The 18,044-nt window shown below is 41.4% G+C and overlaps 3 protein-coding genes across 12 annotated transcripts in view; all 3 read right to left on the bottom strand.

Annotated features, from left to right (window-relative positions):
- The window catches only part of setd5 (SET domain containing 5), a 58,568-nt gene extending 52,984 nt beyond the window's left edge, over positions 1–5,584 (bottom strand). For 7 of the 8 annotated variants that reach the window (XM_047582035.1, XM_047582041.1, XM_047582042.1 and 4 more), the window contains exon 1: positions 5,150–5,584. The gene's annotated coding sequence lies outside the window, so the exon portion shown is untranslated. Of the gene's footprint in view, positions 1–838; positions 927–5,149 lie in introns of those variants that run through there. The other variant, XM_047582036.1, reaches the window with a different exon arrangement.
- A 2,000-nt stretch (positions 5,585–7,584) lies between these two features.
- Positions 7,585–12,226, bottom strand: si:dkey-19e4.5 (UBA_like_SF and PTH2 domain-containing protein). 2 transcript variants are annotated; one of them, XM_047583851.1, is made up of 7 exons: positions 12,010–12,226; positions 11,277–11,390; positions 10,655–10,726; positions 10,469–10,543; positions 10,061–10,158; positions 9,036–9,150; positions 7,585–8,857 (listed from the first exon to the last, which is right to left on the bottom strand). In XM_047583851.1, exons 2-7 carry the CDS (start codon positions 11,382–11,384, stop codon positions 8,771–8,773), a joined length of 555 nt encoding a protein of 184 aa, XP_047439807.1. In that variant the 5' UTR covers positions 11,385–11,390; positions 12,010–12,226; the 3' UTR covers positions 7,585–8,770. The 2 variants fall into 2 exon arrangements, with proteins under 2 accessions (XP_047439807.1, XP_047439808.1); XM_047583852.1 differs by having other exon boundaries at positions 12,127–12,208.
- A 1,628-nt stretch (positions 12,227–13,854) lies between these two features.
- plxnb1b (plexin b1b) overlaps positions 13,855–18,044 on the bottom strand; it is a 143,469-nt gene continuing 139,279 nt past the window's right edge. For both annotated transcript variants that reach the window (XM_047582956.1, XM_047582957.1), the window contains one exon: positions 13,855–15,788. In XM_047582956.1, coding sequence (XP_047438912.1) covers positions 15,684–15,788 — 105 coding nt within the window. In that variant the 3' untranslated portion in view covers positions 13,855–15,683. The remainder of the gene's footprint in view (positions 15,789–18,044) is intronic.

Below are 18,044 nucleotides of genomic sequence, written 5' to 3'. Positions count from 1 at the left end.
TACTAAAATTTTAAACTTGCTAGCACTAGTGCTACCACCTAAAAAAGTAAGTGTACAGCTTTTACAGTGTCACCTAGATATGAATGACACAACAAAAGGTGTCACTCTATTTTAAGATCAAAACTGTTTCAAAAGTTTGCCAAAGGCCACGTGTCTGTTTACAAAAAAAGAAGGCAAAAATTCCTGCCTCACTCTTTCCAACAGGAACCATTTGCTCAAGGTGACAGAGCAAAGGCCTTATGAACAGGAAAAACCTGGCACCATCCCCTTCGTTTCCCCTTTTGTTTTTTGCCCTGGTGCTGTGCATTACAAAACAGGTCAGCTGCAAGGGGACTGGTGTCAAGTGGCTTGAGTTCAGTGCAAAAGTGCTAGTTGTTTTTCTTCGGCCTTGTTTTATATTTGCCCTCTCCTAGCCTGAAAACACACTCTGAGCAAACACACTGGGAAATGTTTTGTAATCTTCACGCAAAAGAAAACATTTTAGGCATGTTAATTTTTTTATTTTGTCTGAAACTAAATGAGAGAGACCATGAGTGAAAATGGTGAGAACAGAAAGGTAATACAGTTAATGTGTAGCAGACTAAAATGGCTGCTTACAGCTCAAAAAGTCAAAAGAAAGACAAGGCACCTCCAAATATCGGCAAGCTTTTTGTTCCTGCAACAGTGTACTAAAGCAAGTGTGACAAGAGAACAAGACAGGCAGTGTGACCATGAGAGAAAGAAAATTAAATGAAGGACAAAACACAAGGGTGCTATAAAACAAGAATAGGAAAGAAGGAGAAAAAGAGAGCAAGGAAAAGAGAGACAGAGAGATGATTACGCAGATTGCCTGCCTCACCCCCTTTCGGCCTTGTTTTTTTCCCTAGGTCCTCCTCCTCCTCCTCCTCCTCCCATATTTTTCTCCCAAGAAGCATTGCTTCTCTTCACAAAACAGAATTAAGCAGCACAGCCCTCCGCAACATTGCTCCCCCAGTGCAAAGGAAATGCTGCACCCCATTGGAGTAGCTCCACAGCGCCTGCACCAATAGGAACGCACGAGTGAGGCAGGCGTCAGAGTGATTTGTTTTTAACCCTGTTGTACAAGACAGCTAGGCACACAAAACACAGCAGCTGCAGAGGAAATGCTAAGGAGTGTAAGAGAGGGAAAGGTCAGTGGACTGATGTGGTTCATGTCCCCATAAAAGCCTGAAAATATTTAAAGTCAGTTAAAATAAAAAATATTTAAATTCATCCTCCTATCTTGGTTGGTATTCATATGCCTAGAAAACAAAAAACATTCTTGTGTTTAACTTCATGCACAAATTAACACATTTGCCGGATGCCAATATGAAATGGTCAAAATACATCCAAGTGCATCTCTCTTATGGTCTTTCACTAAGCATACAGGTAAAGATCAGTGGTAAAAGAACACTGGCTTGGCTGACTTAGCCACATAGGCACAACACATGAGAACTTATTAACATATCAATAGCTACACCTGGCCTCCATCTAATGATGGTGAGCGTCATCAGCATGCAAATGCTGGACACCCCCAACCCTATTTCCCAGAGAAACAGTCCGTGCACCTTCTCTTTCTCTCTCCTTTTCTGTTTGTACTGAGGCAGAATCCCATCCTTGTCTTTTGGAAATGGGCCAACATCCTGCTTCACTCCCCTGTACAAGTACATACACACAAAACCAGGGTAACATGATACAGGCTCAACACATCATAATGCCCTCTCATTCTTGCAAAATTTTCAAGTGCATGTCACCCAGCAATTACATATTTAAGCTTGTAACTGCTCTGTGAATGTGAATCAGTGATGCAGATTCATTTCAGAAGCTAAACTAACCTTGCATGTCTGCACATACCTACAATCATTAAAGAGAGCCATATTGGGAAAGAAGCATAGCACAAACACAAAGAGCTTCTTTCACAGACAGCCCCCTTCGTGTTCTTTTGTAATCTTCTAAAAACCTAATCTGAAGCTACCTAAGAAGAATACCCACATGGCAGCTCACTTCACAAAAGATGAGTTCCATGTAGCCAAGCAGTACATTTTTAGATTTCCCGGTCTGGCAGATTGAGTCAAAGCGGCTCACTGTTATGTACTTCCCTGCATCCCAAAATACGTCTTTGAATTCCTACCCATAAGTCTTATTCGCTGCAGTACCAGATTTTTATTTTCTGCATACATGAGTACACAAGGGCTGGCTAGAGTCCGACACACATCAATTCTCGTCCTTTGGGTGTGGAGCACTGTGTACCCTCCAAAGTGTTGTGACTGTCTTACCACTACACTACAAAAGCCACTTAATGGGCATGGATCCTCCAAGCAGGCTAGAGATTAGTATAAGCACATTTCTTCTTCTAGCACAGTGACACCCCGATATGAATTTAAGTTTCAACTTCCAGAGCTACTGTTGAAGACAAGACTGAAGTGTTATGCAGATTTTTTGTAAATATATCACTCATTTATTTTTCTACCCATGATTAAAATTAGGCACAACTAAGAGGGTTGATTACAGTCATAGGTCGCCTAGTTTTGAATTAGATTTAAGTTAGATGTAGTCTGGCACTGCACTCATGACAGCTGAAGCACTTTTTAGGAATCCTATGATTAATACCACAAAGAGTTTGTACATCTTTCTTAACAGTCTATGCTTGACCAAAACAGAACGCTGTGTGCTTTACAGATATGCAACGTATAACACTTGCCTAAGAACAACTATGCATCCGTGGTGTCTGCTCAAAGCAGTATATTTGAGGCCCTAGTGAGTACAATGTTTGTTCAAGATAACAAGAAAGGTTCTGTTCGGGGGTAGCACTGGAGGGGCTCGTGTTTCAAATGGCTCTCAGTGGCCAGGTTTGCAATCTCCAGCCCACACAGTCTATTAAAAGAAGTGAAACATATTCAGAGAATGTCAGTCGCAACCAATGAAAACAAGGCTCATCACAGTGCAGTGTATCTCCTAACATGCATCAAGTCCAATCCAAAAACTTGGCTCTGGCTCGACAACCCTGGCAGGGCACGAGTGTAAGCCTTGTACTCATGAAGCAAGGTCGACAAGGGCTCAGGAGACGGAGAGTGTCACATGCAGATTTTTTTTTAAACACAAGTTAGTTTGACTCAAATTTTCAAGCTTGGTTGGATGACAGTCAGGCAACAGATATATTTTTTGACCGAATGAAATAAGTATGATGAGCTGAATAAATTCCTTATCAGACACATTAAACAGATGGGAGGTAGTTACACAAGCAGGCATATTATTTGCCTTAACCACTGCCACAAGGGCTTCATTCTCAGTGCTTGTTTGTGTTGACTGCTCCAGGCTCTAAATAATACGAGATTAGATGGTGTGGCTGAGTGAAGAGAGCAGACACCGAGGAGCAGCCATTTGTGCCTGGGAAACGCAGGGCACTAATACAAACCTTTAGAGCACAAGGAAAACGTCTTATTTTCTCAGTCAGCCATTTCCTGTTCGCAGATCGTGTTACATTACAATGATTAGAGATCGACACGCTACATAGCTCAATGTCTCGACCAGATAGAACGAGACTTTGGACAGGAGCGGGATCATTTCTCATAATCGTGAAAATGTCTGACACACCAAACAACGCAACTGTCTCAAAAAAAAAAAAAAAAGCATACTACGGGCTCTGTAACTCTGGGCTCTGATGAAAACAAAAGTGGCTGTTACATTCAGGCTCAACAATGGTACTCGCATTCACAAGCCGAAATAAAATAAAATAAAAATCTAAAATACCACCCATTTCTCTTAACCGACACCGAGATTGGGGGTTGGTAGGTGGGGGAGGTGAAGAACAGCAAGTCACTAACCCAACTGCTCGGGTTTTCGGATTGCCAGACCCCAACATGCATGGAAAAAAGCACAAACGAGAGAAAACACGCGAGCTTCCCGTTTTATCCATTTGCTATGGCGAAGCTAAATGCTAAAATGCGTTAACTGGATAAAACCCCAACAACCGCCGCGAATGCCGGCACCACATTTTTTTTCATAAAAGGACACACATTTAAGTCAGAAATCTTAGCGGAAAGGATGCGTACAGTTTTGAAGCGTGTGAAAAGCGTCTTGTCATGTGCTGTAGTGAACTGGTTCAAAACGAGGACACTATCAACTGGAAAACATTCAGAAAGTTAGCTAAACCGCTAGCATAGCATTTGTTGCCCATAGCTTGTCTGCTAACCAACACATCAGCAACACTCCCGCGGCAAATAACGACCAAATTGTAAAATTTCATGTATAATTTTTAAAACATTCGACAGTTTCGTAGTACAAGAACTAAATTAAACACGTTACTGTCAAAATAGCAATTGTAGTTGGTTCGAACAAAACAAGTTAAGCATTTTACCTGCCTGGTCTCAACTTCCAAACCCAATAGATCGAATCCATATCTATTTTATTATCATTAATTAACTACAACAAACACGAGCGAGCCCCCCCTCCCAAATGCCTTTTTGTTACGTTATATTGAGCCACTGCGGAAAGACATTACAGAAATTTGCTCAAGATTTATTTTGAGGAAAATCTTAACCGTGTGAGATAGATGTGTACTTATTGAGGCAAAAATACGGTTCAACTCATAACTATTCTTGTAACGACGACCAAGTGTGACCAGATTATCTCTTGTTAAAGAGAAAAACGAACAAACTAGGCTAATGCACCCCTAATGGCCTAGACGTTACAGGAGTTAAAACTCCTGGAAACTTGCAGAATGTTGTTGCGAGCACTCGGGGATATGATCACCTGAAAAATTATGTCACGACACTCGCAATTATTATAAAAACAAACAAACAACAAACAAGCGGATTTCTCAAATGAACAGGCTAGCTATCAAAAAACAACACGAGGTGTTGGATGAAAAGAGGCTACGGAAGACCAGTCCAGACACAGCCCAGAGCGGCCCTACAAGGCGAAACATCAGTGCGGGAAGCTTTTTTAGATTCAACTCAAGCAAGCTACTTGAAAGTAGTTACATAGCTGAGGCAACGAAACTTGTCTCTAATAAATTCAAGTGAACGCTAGGTAGTTAGCTAGCTAAGTTAGTAACCTTCGCAACTGCGGAGATAGCCTGTTAAGATGTGAGCTAGGTATATTTATGTTATGGGGATATTATCAATATTACACATATTTAAAAAGTACTCACCTAAAGAGGCATTCCAAAGTTGGACAAACAAGGCAAATGAATGTACAGTAGCAAGTCCTTGAGTATCCCAACATCAAATCCAACCAGACCAGTAGGCCTGTATATCGGCCCCGGAGTCTCCTGTATCCTTTGCCCTTAAAAGTAGCTCCCTCTCCAGGGGTAGGAAACAAACTTCTCCGTGTCTCCCACGCACAGGCGGACAGTTAAATTCCCTGTCCCGTTCAGGTGCACTGCATCCATTGGGTGTCTATAATAAATCCCCGATGAGTAAAACCATTTATTTCAATGTATTGTATATTTACAGTTGCTATTTATAATGGGGGTATATGCTGCTGTATGTGATACAGGGCTCTGATTCTGTCTCAGGTCCTTTACATTCGCAGAGGCGCCCATCCCCCTCCTCAACCGGCATCGACCGCGGGTCCCAGCAAAACTGACACACAACCACGCCACAGGGTTTCCCTGGCGACCGTGCAGGGGCTCTATCTCCCTGGGCGGCCTTTGGCGAGATGTCCCTCCCCATCGCAATGATTCGATGGTAGAAGTGTCACCCACGGTACATCGCGAGATGTACATGCGAGGCATTGGTGAACGACAGCGTCGATCATTTTTCGGCTCGCAACGTAAAACTGGGTGGGCCATTTCTTTGAGGAGGGATGCGAAAATCCTCTTCATTAAGGTTGTGCGCTGCTGTAGTGGCGTACGAGAAAGGAGTGCTAGACAGAGGGACGGGGATTTGGGAGGCAATTTAAAAGAACTAATACAGGATGTACCTTCAGAGTTTCGGGGAATGCTCCATTATTAAATCCTAATGCCGCGGAATTCATTTTAAGTCGTTAGTGGGATTTACTGCTTTTTATTAATGGGTTAAAATTCGTTTTTTCTAACGTGGAAGGATTCTTTCACACCATTTACATAGTAGGAAGCTTTTAGCTACACGGGGTCTCCGGGGCCCAGTTCCAGGGACACCAGTGGCAGGGTTAGCCCACTGGGTCAGCCCCACCTACCGGTATGTCAGAAAATATGGAGGATGAGGTGACGCTCTGGTAGCATCTGGTGAGGGGTTGGACAGGGAAATTGACCAGTGCTCATGGGCTGCATCTTGTTAATACTGGTCCCTCCTACTTGTCTTCCCTGCTGCCGAAAAAAATCTTTTCCCACACTGGCACAAAGCACAAAAAGGGACCATGTAACAAGAGCGACTCAATAAACGAAAACCATAGCAACCGATTTCTGGAAGCTAGCCATAATATTAATAATAAAATCATCTAAACAGTAGAAAAAGAAACAATGGCATCGCCACTACACATAGTGGATTTACAGACAGAGCCGTTGGGAGTAAACGACCATTTAACAGATGTATGTGTAAATAAATTTTGACTGTGATATTTATGAAGAAAGATTCACGCCGATGCGACGCCATTGTGTTGTTTTTATTTATTTTATTTGTCATGTTTTGAGACGCGGGGGCATGGTTGTGCTGGCTGTGGCTGTAGGTACTATTACTAGTCCCTTACGTAAGAGTTCCACCTTTCCCATATGGATAGTTACTATACATTGATAAAAGGTGTCGATCCAGCCAGTATGTGAAGAATAAATAAACCTACGCCCCAGAAGCCACTTGACTTAAATATTTTGTTACAATGTTATTGTATTTGCGCTACGGCGCGTTTTGCGCCATTGTTGCCATTTATAAACGCGATCACTGGAATAAGTTATGACAGCACATAGCATGCTCATGGTTAAGACTGAAGGCCATATTTGTTGTTACTGCGTGGAAAAAAAGGCATATGGTAAGGATGGGATTTGCGTTCCATTTGAAAGTGGGATCAACAAGATCTTGCTCCCTTCACACATCTCGTTTTAATATTTTGTTTTTAAAGATGGCAGTGTGGGGATAACTTAATTTATCTGGAAAATCACTGGGAGGAAAGATAGTGTAAGATTTGATTGCTTCTAGATGGATTAATACTTTATTTATCCTGTGGGAAATTCGGGAAAGGTCTTTGCTGGAATTGAATCCCAGGTCAACTGCTGGGAAAATAGTTATGTTCACTACTATGTCAGCAATGCTTTTTGTCAAAACAAAGATTTTCCTTGCCTCATTTTGTCTTTTTAAGACCCCTTCTTGAGACTGCTGCATACTGAGGCACTCACATGAAGGAAGTGTAGACACCTCAAGTGACTCCTTGAACATATTTGCATATCAAATAAGCAAAGAAATAAAAAAAGAACAGCTTGCAACTGTGACTTGGTTCCCATAATTCGTTTTAAAGAGCTGGTCAAAAGTTTCATTTCGCGAATTTCACATCTCTACCATGCAGCGCAACAGAGCTGTTAACCCTCCCCCACCCTGGTCCGTGTCTGAACACATTTCAGCTGTTCAAACCATGTACTTTGATTGTGCACAGTTAAAGCATGACCCAGACAATGTGTTACTTAATCTAGAGGTATTTTAATAGTCCACAGTCTGAAGCACTAACACAAATGACTGCATAACACAGGAGGTATTGAAGCATGGACATGTTACCAAAACTGAAATAACTTTGGGATCCCCAGTGGTCTATTCAAATATACATTTCATACAGCATGCTGTGGCAGCTCATGCCCACAAAAATTTGTTAGCGATAACATGGATACAGGACAGAAAGCTCACACATTATTCTCCTTCTGTTTCAGAGTTAGTGGAGTGCAAGACAATTTAAGACTATTCTACTCATCCGTGTCCAAAAACTGCTCAAATTCATTATGGTCTACCATCCACTGCAGGCAGTCAATTCGCATAAAATTAGGCCCAACCCAGACCTTTACTACATAACATGTTGACTACACAGAACCTCCCCTCACTGCCAAATTCTACCCAAGAATACAAACATCATAACTTGGGTCATTTTTAAAGAAAACGAAAGCATAACAGAGTCCAGTAACGGTGGATGTTGTTTAGGATGGCACACAACAGATGATACAATATGGCTCTAACAGGCACATATATACAAAATATAGCAATTTATCAATAAGTGGTGTCATTAAGTATAGAGGTTAGGGGTCTTTACGAGAATATGTGCAGACAAAATCATTAAGACGTCAACAATGAGTGTTCACATACTATCGTTTAATAAGTTACCCCTCACTAAGGAGTAAAGAATACAACAGGGAAATACTACTTCTGATATGGGTATAACTGTACACATAATGCATTAGTCTACAGTGTACTGCCATTTCTTTTAAGCAAACTACCACATTGGTTGAAGCAGCCAAATATTAGACAGATTGTTAATTAATCTTAATTAAGATTGTTGTAGGTGGCCTGATAAACACAAAATGGAGAAAGCTCAGCAGGGAAAGGAAATTCAACTGCCTTTGTGTTGTTCATCAGTCAGGAACAAGTCTGCCTATCCCCTCCTGCATTTAAAGGCTGACTGAGTGGCTCAGACAAAGAATAAGAAGGGAAGCAAATGGCTGAGAGTGTTTGTTTTCTGGTGTTTTCCCTCGCTTCAAGTCTTTTGATAAATGTTTTACACTCTTGCATGCCAAGACTCTCCATGCTGCTGGGAAATGTTGGCCTCTGCTGATTGCATTGTGGTACTGCAGACTAATGCCTCCATTGTAGTTTTGAGACCCTCACAGCAGCTTCAGACTGCCAGTGACATTGTTCACCATCTCCTCCTCACCCATAATGGCCAGCACAGTGCGAGAACCAGACTCCACCTGCCAAAGACAAGACAGGTGCATTTAGAGCTCAGATTCTACCATGGATTACATAGATTCAAGGAACTGAACTACAATGACAAAGTCACACTTAAAACATTTATAATATGGCAGTACCTTGCTTCACACTATTGATGCCTCAGACTGACAAATGCACAAGAGACAAAATAGTTCACACCTGGGTAAGTCCTGCATCTTGGACCAGGTAAGTGGGCAGGCTGAGGCTCATGGCTAGGGCTTGCAGCTCCAGCAGATGAGCTACATTGGTGCCCTGGACCACCACCTTCTTGGCCCTGAAACAGTACCACACACATTTACATTTTATCATTAATGTTAACAATGGATTTAGTCAGATTATAATAAATGGTGGAAAAAGACTAGAAAGCCAAGAATGGAGCAGTGAAAGTGTGGAGAACCCTGTACCATGGAAGCATATCAACCAGTGCGTTTACATGCAGAACTTAATTGAGCTATGCTTGAAATTCGACTTTGTGACTACAGTCCTTGTCCCAGTTTACATGCAGCGGAAGAAAATCGAATAACTGATGGGAATATGTCCTCCTCCTCCACACTAGGTGGCGATATGTGTCTTTTCAGTGGGTTAATACTATATTAATACATTCCCCTGTCTGGTTGACCTATTACGTCATATAATAAACAAGAGTCGTTCCTGTAGCAGACCGGCATTTCAAACTACTACCAGATGGACAATAGTTCAGCTTTTTTGAATATCCTACGTAATGTGCGCGCTGGTGCAAGTAAGATATACACTATCCCTCAAGTGGTTCTTCTACCGGCTGTGTTTACCTTCTTCTTCTGCAACCAGATTCCTTGGATGCTTTTATTCCAGGGACACACGCCAGCGCAGTCGTTATGAAGCATGTGCACATGCGTTATCCTGTTGTAGTCCGATTAAATGTATACATGCCGGAGAAAACCGAATTCCAGTCACATTATCTGGGTGTCTTAATTGAATACGGAGGACTCCCAAGTTTAGTACAGTTGGCCTTGAGTTTGACATGTGTGCCATAGGGCGACAACTGCCCAAACGAGTCAGGAGGAAGCATTTCTCCTGGCTGTACAGTACAGTACAGTATGTAAAAAACTAAACTTAGGAAACAACAGACAAGAAAATGAACACGTCATCAAAAAAAAAACAATGGCTAATAAACAAAGACAATTAACATACTGAACAGGCCTTACCCACTGTGGTCCCACTTCCAGGCCATCTCCCTCCAGCTGTTCTTCTCCTGTAGAGCCTGGTATAAACCAACAGCAGCATGGCCAACCTGGGCTGCTACCTGTACAAACACACAGGACTTAAGTTTTCAGCGCAGTACTGGAGATTTCTTATGTGTGCTGTTTCTGACCAATTTGAATGCACTGCTTTTAGATTACAAAGCCCATTAAGTTGGAGGATGGAACTAGCATGTTGAAAAAGTCTGAGGAAGACCGTTCTTTGTTTCAGCACCAAATGATCATCATTCTATCTAATGTAACATGGAATATTCAAACAATTCCTTTTTCTTTTGGAGGATGAAAAGTAGTGTTATTTAGTGGTGAAAGTGAAGGGAAGAAAGCACAACTCCCACATCGGCTCGCAGGACTTACTTTTCCAACACCCATAGCAAGGTCCATATTCACCACAAACACCATCTTAAACATGAGATCATCATCGCCCTCCTCCTGTACATCAAAGCAGATTCAAAGAGACACTGAGCTTTGGCTTTGGACAAACTCCACAAGGTCTAATGTACCAATGTGTACCTGTAGGGACTAAGGCTAGCTTATGGGCACCTCATTCTCCAGTTTGTTGAAGTAGTACATGGCCGCCTCCTCGGCAGACACATTCCGAGTGTGCAGGAGCGCCTGAGGAGAAAAGGGTCAGTGATCAAAGCAGTGATACAATGGATTATTAAAATTTATAATTCTGGATGAAAAATAAAATACAGATAATACAATTGAGGACTCCTTGTTTATTTCTCTTCATCAGCTTAGTCATTTAGAGATTGTTTTGTTTTAGATGACATTCTAGGCCAAGATCATAAGACAATCCTGGTAGGACCCATTACTGAAGACATAATGCATCAAAAATTTTCAAGAGATCATTTCACAATTTCAACAACTTCAGCATGTAGCGTCAGAGACCTGCATTTTCTAAAATGGAAGCTCTTGAGTAGCAAGGTTTTCAATATATACAATGTACCACTGATGTTGCCATTGTCATTCACTCAATGAAAAGTTTAATTAGTTGCCCACATGGAACTACACAGATTGGTTACATGACAGGGCAAAACATTACATACATTTTAAGTACCATTATCACCACAGGTCTTGTACCAGTCCTCAGAAACTTTTAACATTCCCAGTCACAATTACTTGTAGAAATAAGATGCCCATGCTGACAGTACTGTCACACCTGTTTGGCTGCTTCCTCAGGGATGTCCAGTTCTCTGAGCTGTTGCAGAAAGAGCGGGTTGACATCCTGAGAACCCGAATCCGGGCCGGACTGCTCTGATGGCTCCATTACTGTCTGTATTAAGAGAAACGACAACACCACACTTAGGATATTACAGGCAACAATACCACTGTATACAGCTGGATGTACTGATTTTTAATACACACTATATTTGTATGACTCTTACAAAGAGATTCTACAGTAGCATGGCTGTGAAATCATCACTGTTTATGAGCATAACAGAATGGCTAGTCAGTACAAGCATGGCAAGCTAAAAGAATAAACAGAGGCACGCCCTACTCGTTGAATTAAGCTAATTAAAGAATGGTGGACAGTGTATGAAGATAATCTGCATTTGATAAGTGTACCGATCAACATCGTGTTACAGGACTTCTCGCAGCATTTAAAATGAACTAAGTGTGCCGTAAACAAGCAGAGAAAACGAAGTGGAAGAAAAGCAGTCATAGAAATGTTGCTAGCTGGTAGCTCATACAACACGTTCAACAACACTCTCATTAACTAACGATACCACTACAGCTAACGACAGAGGTCAGCTTGACTCTGGTACGCATTGACATTATCATTACCTGGAAAATAAGGAAAGCAAATGTTTATGGTTCGCAGCTGTCGATACAGAGATTAGCACTAACCGCTACGGCTAAGTCGACTAGCCTAGCGAGTAGCATATAGTTACCTGTTCTTCGCAGCTAGTTACAGTAACGGAAAAAAAACAATGGCGATCTGCCCGCGGTTTCTGTAAGTCTTGGATTTCACCCGGAACGGAGATTTTTCAGTTTGAATGTGGAATTACATTGAGTAGGATCCCCGCGTCGCACTGCTTACTCCATTTTGAACCTTTTGTGTTTGTTGGCAAAGGATGCTGCCTCCTGCTTCCTGGGTATGGTCCTACAATATAAGGTGAAGAAAGAAGAAAGCAGACAGTCCACTGCAACACATATTATTATAATATATACACATATACACAGAGAGAGAGAGAGACTGTGCAAAAGTTTTAGGCAGGTGTGGCGAAATATGCTGCAAACTAAGAATGCTTTAAAAAGGTATAAATAATGGTAGTTGATTTTTTTTTAATCAAAAATGCAAAGTGAGCATACAAATAACAAAAATCTAAATCACATCAATATCTGGTGTTACTACCCTTTGCCTTCAAACCAGCATCAGTCCTTCAAGGTACACATGTCCAAAGTCAGGAATTTTGTAGAATCAAAAACGCAGTGGTGGGCCAGTAAACTTGGTGCAGCAGGTGAGCAACACATCAAGTTTATTGGCCCTCGAAAGTGCAGAAAAATGGCTGCAGATGCCCTGGACTGATGAGTCAAAATTTGAAATATTTGGCTGTAGCAGGAGGCAGTTTGTTCGTTGAAAGGCTGGAGAGCAGTACAACAATGAGTGTCTGCGGGCAGCATGGACTGAGGCTTTAGTGGTATTGCTCTTGAGTAATTAAAGTTGACACACAGTTAAAAGGAGTTGTTGGGTTTTATCTGAATTTTTTTTTTTTTAAAAATGTATTGGTTGTGTTGGCTGAATCCTATAATGACTTTTATCAATGAAATCAGAAGAAAATGACATATTATATGCAGCATTTACTCAAACACAACTTGCGAACAGAGCTCTGATTGGTTCAAAAAGCTACTGCTGTCTTATATACGACCCAGCGGAATGTTAAAGGGTTAATACTGTTTTTACTTTTGGGGTTGTTGTGTGCTGTAGAACAATGCTACATGATGTATAATATACTGAGGTTTCTTTAATATAGTTAATTTTGTCCACTCTTTTTTTATTCTATTCTGTCTACACTTGACGGTGGTAATTAAGTCTTTTGAGCGCCTTGTGCTCTCACACCTGAAGGAGTTAACAGACCCACTCCTGGACCCCTGTAGCTTACCTACAGGTCAACCCGTTTCTCCACCTCATCGTCCAGCATCTGGACTCCCCCACAAGTTATGCCATGATCCAGTTTGTGAATTTCAGCTCAGCCTTCAACACGGATGTTCCATCACTACTACAGGACAAACACCCCCAGCTGAATGTGCCTGACTCCACCTGCAGGAGACAGCATGTGAGGATGGGAAAACACATCTCAGCTGTGTCCTTTCGCCCCTGGATGCCAACAGCTGCACCTCCTGTCATGAGACTGTCAATCTCCTGAAGTGTGCAGATGACACCCCCCTTATCAGGCTCATCTCTGATAGGGATGAGACCACCTACACCTGCAGGTGGATACAGGACAGAGATAGACCGGCTGGTGACTTGGTGCAGCTGTAACAACCTGGAGTTGGAGAACAAAGTGGATTTGTTTGGTTTAAATGAGAGGGGCCTTATTTGAAATGAACCAACACTGCATTCCAGCATCAGAACATTATCCCTCTATGAAACATGGGGGTGGTTATATGCACCCTACATTATAGAAAAATGTAGGGTGCAAAAAAGTCTAAATACAATACATGCACATTATAACGGAGGGAGTCAAATTTGCAGATAGGCTTTTGAAAGAAAAAAAAAACATCTCCAAATACCCTAATTTAAAGAATCTTTTATTACATTGTGAGAATTTCCACCTTCTTTTATTTAACAGGTTAAATCGCTACAGTTTACAGTTTTAAATCAGACTAGTATGTACAATGATATTAACAAACAAATAAGAAACATCCTTAAACTGCTCCTTGCAGAGCCTGCTCTACACTGTCAAATTTAGTCTAACAACGTTTACTGTGTGTAGTTTTCACTTAGACAGTGCGTCTTTATCATCAAAGTTTCACCTCATTTGAAACTAAGTGTATGGCAGGAAAAAAATGTTGATGAGTCTTTAGTTGCTGTTATGTTATGTTAGTAATGTCAAACCCATAGGCTATTTCCAAATAGTATCCCCTGTAATTTCTTTTGGTCACTGAAAATTAGAGCTGGGGATTAAACCATATTACTTTTTGAGAGGTGTCTGTTGTTCGGACTCAGCTCTTGACAAACTCGGAAAGCAAAGTTGTATTCTTGTACTTGTAAAAGAGGGTCCAGCTGTGTGTGTGTGTGTGTGTTAAAAACTGCACATTTGTGAAAATATAGTTGTCCCCATACAAGACGGTTTCTCCACCAATTACCCTCCCTCTGTTCACAGAGTTACCTCTGGGATGTTTGACCCCACCCCAACAGCAATAGAGCAGTACAATACAATCTAGTAGAAACAAAGTCCAACAGAAGACCAGCATCAGACAAATGATATCCATTCTTACTAAGGCCCATACCACTTTTTATCATTTAATTAAGAAAAACATCAGAGAAACATGTAGAAAAAAGTCTCTGTGATCTATCTGGAAGAAGAACAGTGTGTTAACACCGATCACACCTGCTGAAGCAGTAGAAATTGAAGCCATACACATGTGCAGGGTGTTATCATCTGTGCTAACTATTAAATCTGAGCTGTGATTTAATAACCTAATGGGAATGTTAAAGCATGCACAAAATAGAAATGCACAATAAAACATTGCAGTTGACTGCACTTTAATTTCAACTTCTTTCCAGTGACTTCCACATGATTACCTATAAAAGCCAGAAAAAAAACCCTCAGTGAAACTTTGAAGTACCTTTAAAACGGGCCAACAAGCACACCCTGACTACCAATGTCACACAAATAACATAATGAACAACAAATGTGTGTGTGTACAAACTTATTGAACTATGGCAACTGCTTTAAGCAAGCTTTGACCAAGTTTTCACTCTAAAATGTGGAAAGATTAAGCTGAGGTTCAGTGTTCTGTGTTTAAAAAAAAAAAAAAAATACTGCTTGCCATAGGATTGCAAATATAACCCCCTAATTCCCTGCTTTGTACAAGAAACCAAAAAGATACAGCATGTAGACTGATAACCAAGACAACTGTGGACTGCACACAGTAACACACATTCACAGATCACAATACACAAGGAGCACACAAGGCATAAGAGGTACTGCTTCATAAAACTGATGGAAGGGAAAGGGAAAACAAGGAGATAAAATTAAACAGTCTTCAGATCAGGGCAGCTGGCTGTGGAGTGGAGAAGCTTTTCTTCTGCAACTCTAGATTCGACTCTAGCAAGTTTTTCTGTAGAGATAAAACAAGTGTTTCTTCATGAAGTTAACACAGTCCCATCTTCATCCAGGTATGTTCAGTTTCTGTGTGCTGTCCTCAAAGCATCCAGACTGAATTCACTAAAGCATCCTTGGCAGATACCACAAAAAAAAGGTGCTGGGGATGTGAATTTTAATGCCATCTTGAATCTCCAAACTCTCCTTCTTCCTCCTAGGAGGACAGGCAGAAGAATCTGTTTATCGTACCATTTGTCTATCTCCTTTTTTTTTTAGTTCAGGTGTTTCCTCTGTCACAAGTCAGTAACTTTATTCTCCACAGCGGCCGCGATCTGCTGCAGTCTGTAGCCAAGTTGCATCTTTTGGGCTGTGGTGTCCTCCTCCAGCGCCGTGATGATCTGGCGAGAAGATAATAAAGAGAAGCAAACAATGTATATATCATAATCAAATCATGGGAGTTTCAGTTAGCATTTCACAAAAAAAATTGTTCAAAATTGTACATTGTCAGCAAAAATCCATGTCAGACTAGGCACACAACGGTCAACCTCCATTCCCAGAATCCTCTCTGGTTGTTACAGAGGACACATACTCATGTGGCATCCTATCCGCAGCCATCCTTGATCCTAAACATGTAGAGTTATTCACACCAAACATCAGTGATTTTGTGATTTGCACAGAATTGGGTGGTTACAGACTCATCACAGCAACTGTCTATGAAATGGCAATGGTTTTGTAACATGGCTTCATATATTGAACAAACATTATGACCACCTTCCTAACATTGTGTAGGTCTTGCTTGTGTCTCCAAAACAGTTGTGACTCATCAGCGAATGGACATGGGCCTTCTGAGGGTGTCCTGTGGTGTCTGGTAACAGAATGTTGCTAGTGGAGGCCTTTGGGTCCTGTGAGTTGAGGGGAGGGGCCTCTGTGGATCATCCCACGTTTTGGTCTACTCCCATAAAAGGGATGAGACTGTTATCCATTTTTTTTTAATCAAAAAAATGAAATGTGTTGTTACGCGATCGTTAATGGCACCGATTGCATCGATTGGGGAATGCATGTGCAACTGTGTTGATATCCAGCTTGTATAGCGTTATGGAACTTTTTTAATCGATCATGGTAGTGATCTAGCAAGACTGTGAGATCCGTGAGGAGAAGAGGAGGTTCAGGGGCAGATATCGGACACTTTGCAGGACAGTGATTTATTCGAATATCAGCAGGCTTTTGAAAGAGTGGGGGGTTGACTGGTCCATTTTTTAGGTCATCAACAAAGTGAAAAAAAGCCTACGCTTTCTTCATGTGTCCCCAGTGTGTATTAACTTTAATTTATGATCTGTCTTTCCTACTTTCTGCCTCATTCCACTGCGTGTCAAAAGACAATTTACAGTTAGCTTTAGGAACCTTGGAAATTATAAAGGATAATAAAAAAATATATTCTTGATACTATTTATCCCATGGAAGAAATAATGAACAACCTTAAACAGACTTTAATGGTCCACGTGGGAAATTAATTGGTAGCTTAGTTGTTACAAAAAGATGAGCTGTCATACAACGAGGAGCTGAGCTGAATCAGTCAGCTGGAGAATGAGCTCCTCCGTCCCTCTAATGTTGGGTGTATTGGATGAGATGGATTGTCCATAATGGAGAGCAGTTTATCCAGTATCCTCCTGCTGCTTGATGAGACAAATGTCTCCAACTCCCTACCAATTACATGTCCAGCCTTCCGGATCAATTTGTTGATCCTACTGATGTCTTTTTTGCTGGTACTACTCCAAGAAACCACAGTAAAGTACAGGGCACTGGCAACAACGGACTGGTAGAAAGACTCCAGTAACTCGTTGCACACATTGAAAGACCTGAGCTTCCTGAGAAAGTAGAGTCTGCTCAGGCCCTTCTTCTACACAGCATCACTGTTGTCCCTCCAGTCCAACCTATTGTTATTGTCGAGTCCAGCCTATTGTTATTGTTAATTGCTATTGTGATTCTACGTTTTCTTCTTCTTCCTATTATTATTATTGGGGGTACAAGCAGCTTCAATACGAGGAACCCATTGTGATTTTATGTTTTCTTATTGGGGTCCAAGCAGCTTTGCTGTGAGGAACCCATTGTAATTCTATGTTTTCTTTTCTTCTTCTTCTTCTTATTGGGGTCCAAGCAGCTTCACTGCGAGGAACCCATTGTGATTCTATATTTTCTTATTGGGGTCCAAGAAGCTTCGCTGCGAGGGACCCATTGTGATTCTATGTTTTCTTATTGGGGTCCAAGCAGTGAGGAAACCATTGTGATTCTACCTTTTGCTATTATTGGGGTCCAAGCACCTTCGCTGTGAGAAACCCATTGTGATTCTATGTTTTCTTATTGGGGTCCAAGCAGCTTCGCTGCGAGGAATCCATTGTGATTCTATGTTTTCTTATTGGGGTCCAAGCAGCTTCCCTGCGAGGAACCCATTGTGATTCTACGTTTTCTTCTTCTTCTTATAATTATTATTATTGGGGGTCCAAGCAGCGAAGCAGCAGGAACCCCATTGTTTTAGTTAGTGTTATTGGGGTCCAAGCAGCGAAGCTGCGAGGAACCCATTGTGATTCTACTTTTTCTTATTGGGGGTCCAAGCAGCGAAGCCGCAGGAACCCCATTGTTTTTGTTAGTGTTATTGG

This window comes from Mugil cephalus, chromosome 4 (genome assembly GCF_022458985.1).
Source record: "Mugil cephalus isolate CIBA_MC_2020 chromosome 4, CIBA_Mcephalus_1.1, whole genome shotgun sequence".
In the NCBI taxonomy this organism is placed as follows: domain Eukaryota; kingdom Metazoa; phylum Chordata; class Actinopteri; order Mugiliformes; family Mugilidae; genus Mugil; species Mugil cephalus.
This window is presented reverse-complemented; position numbering and strand designations above follow the sequence as displayed.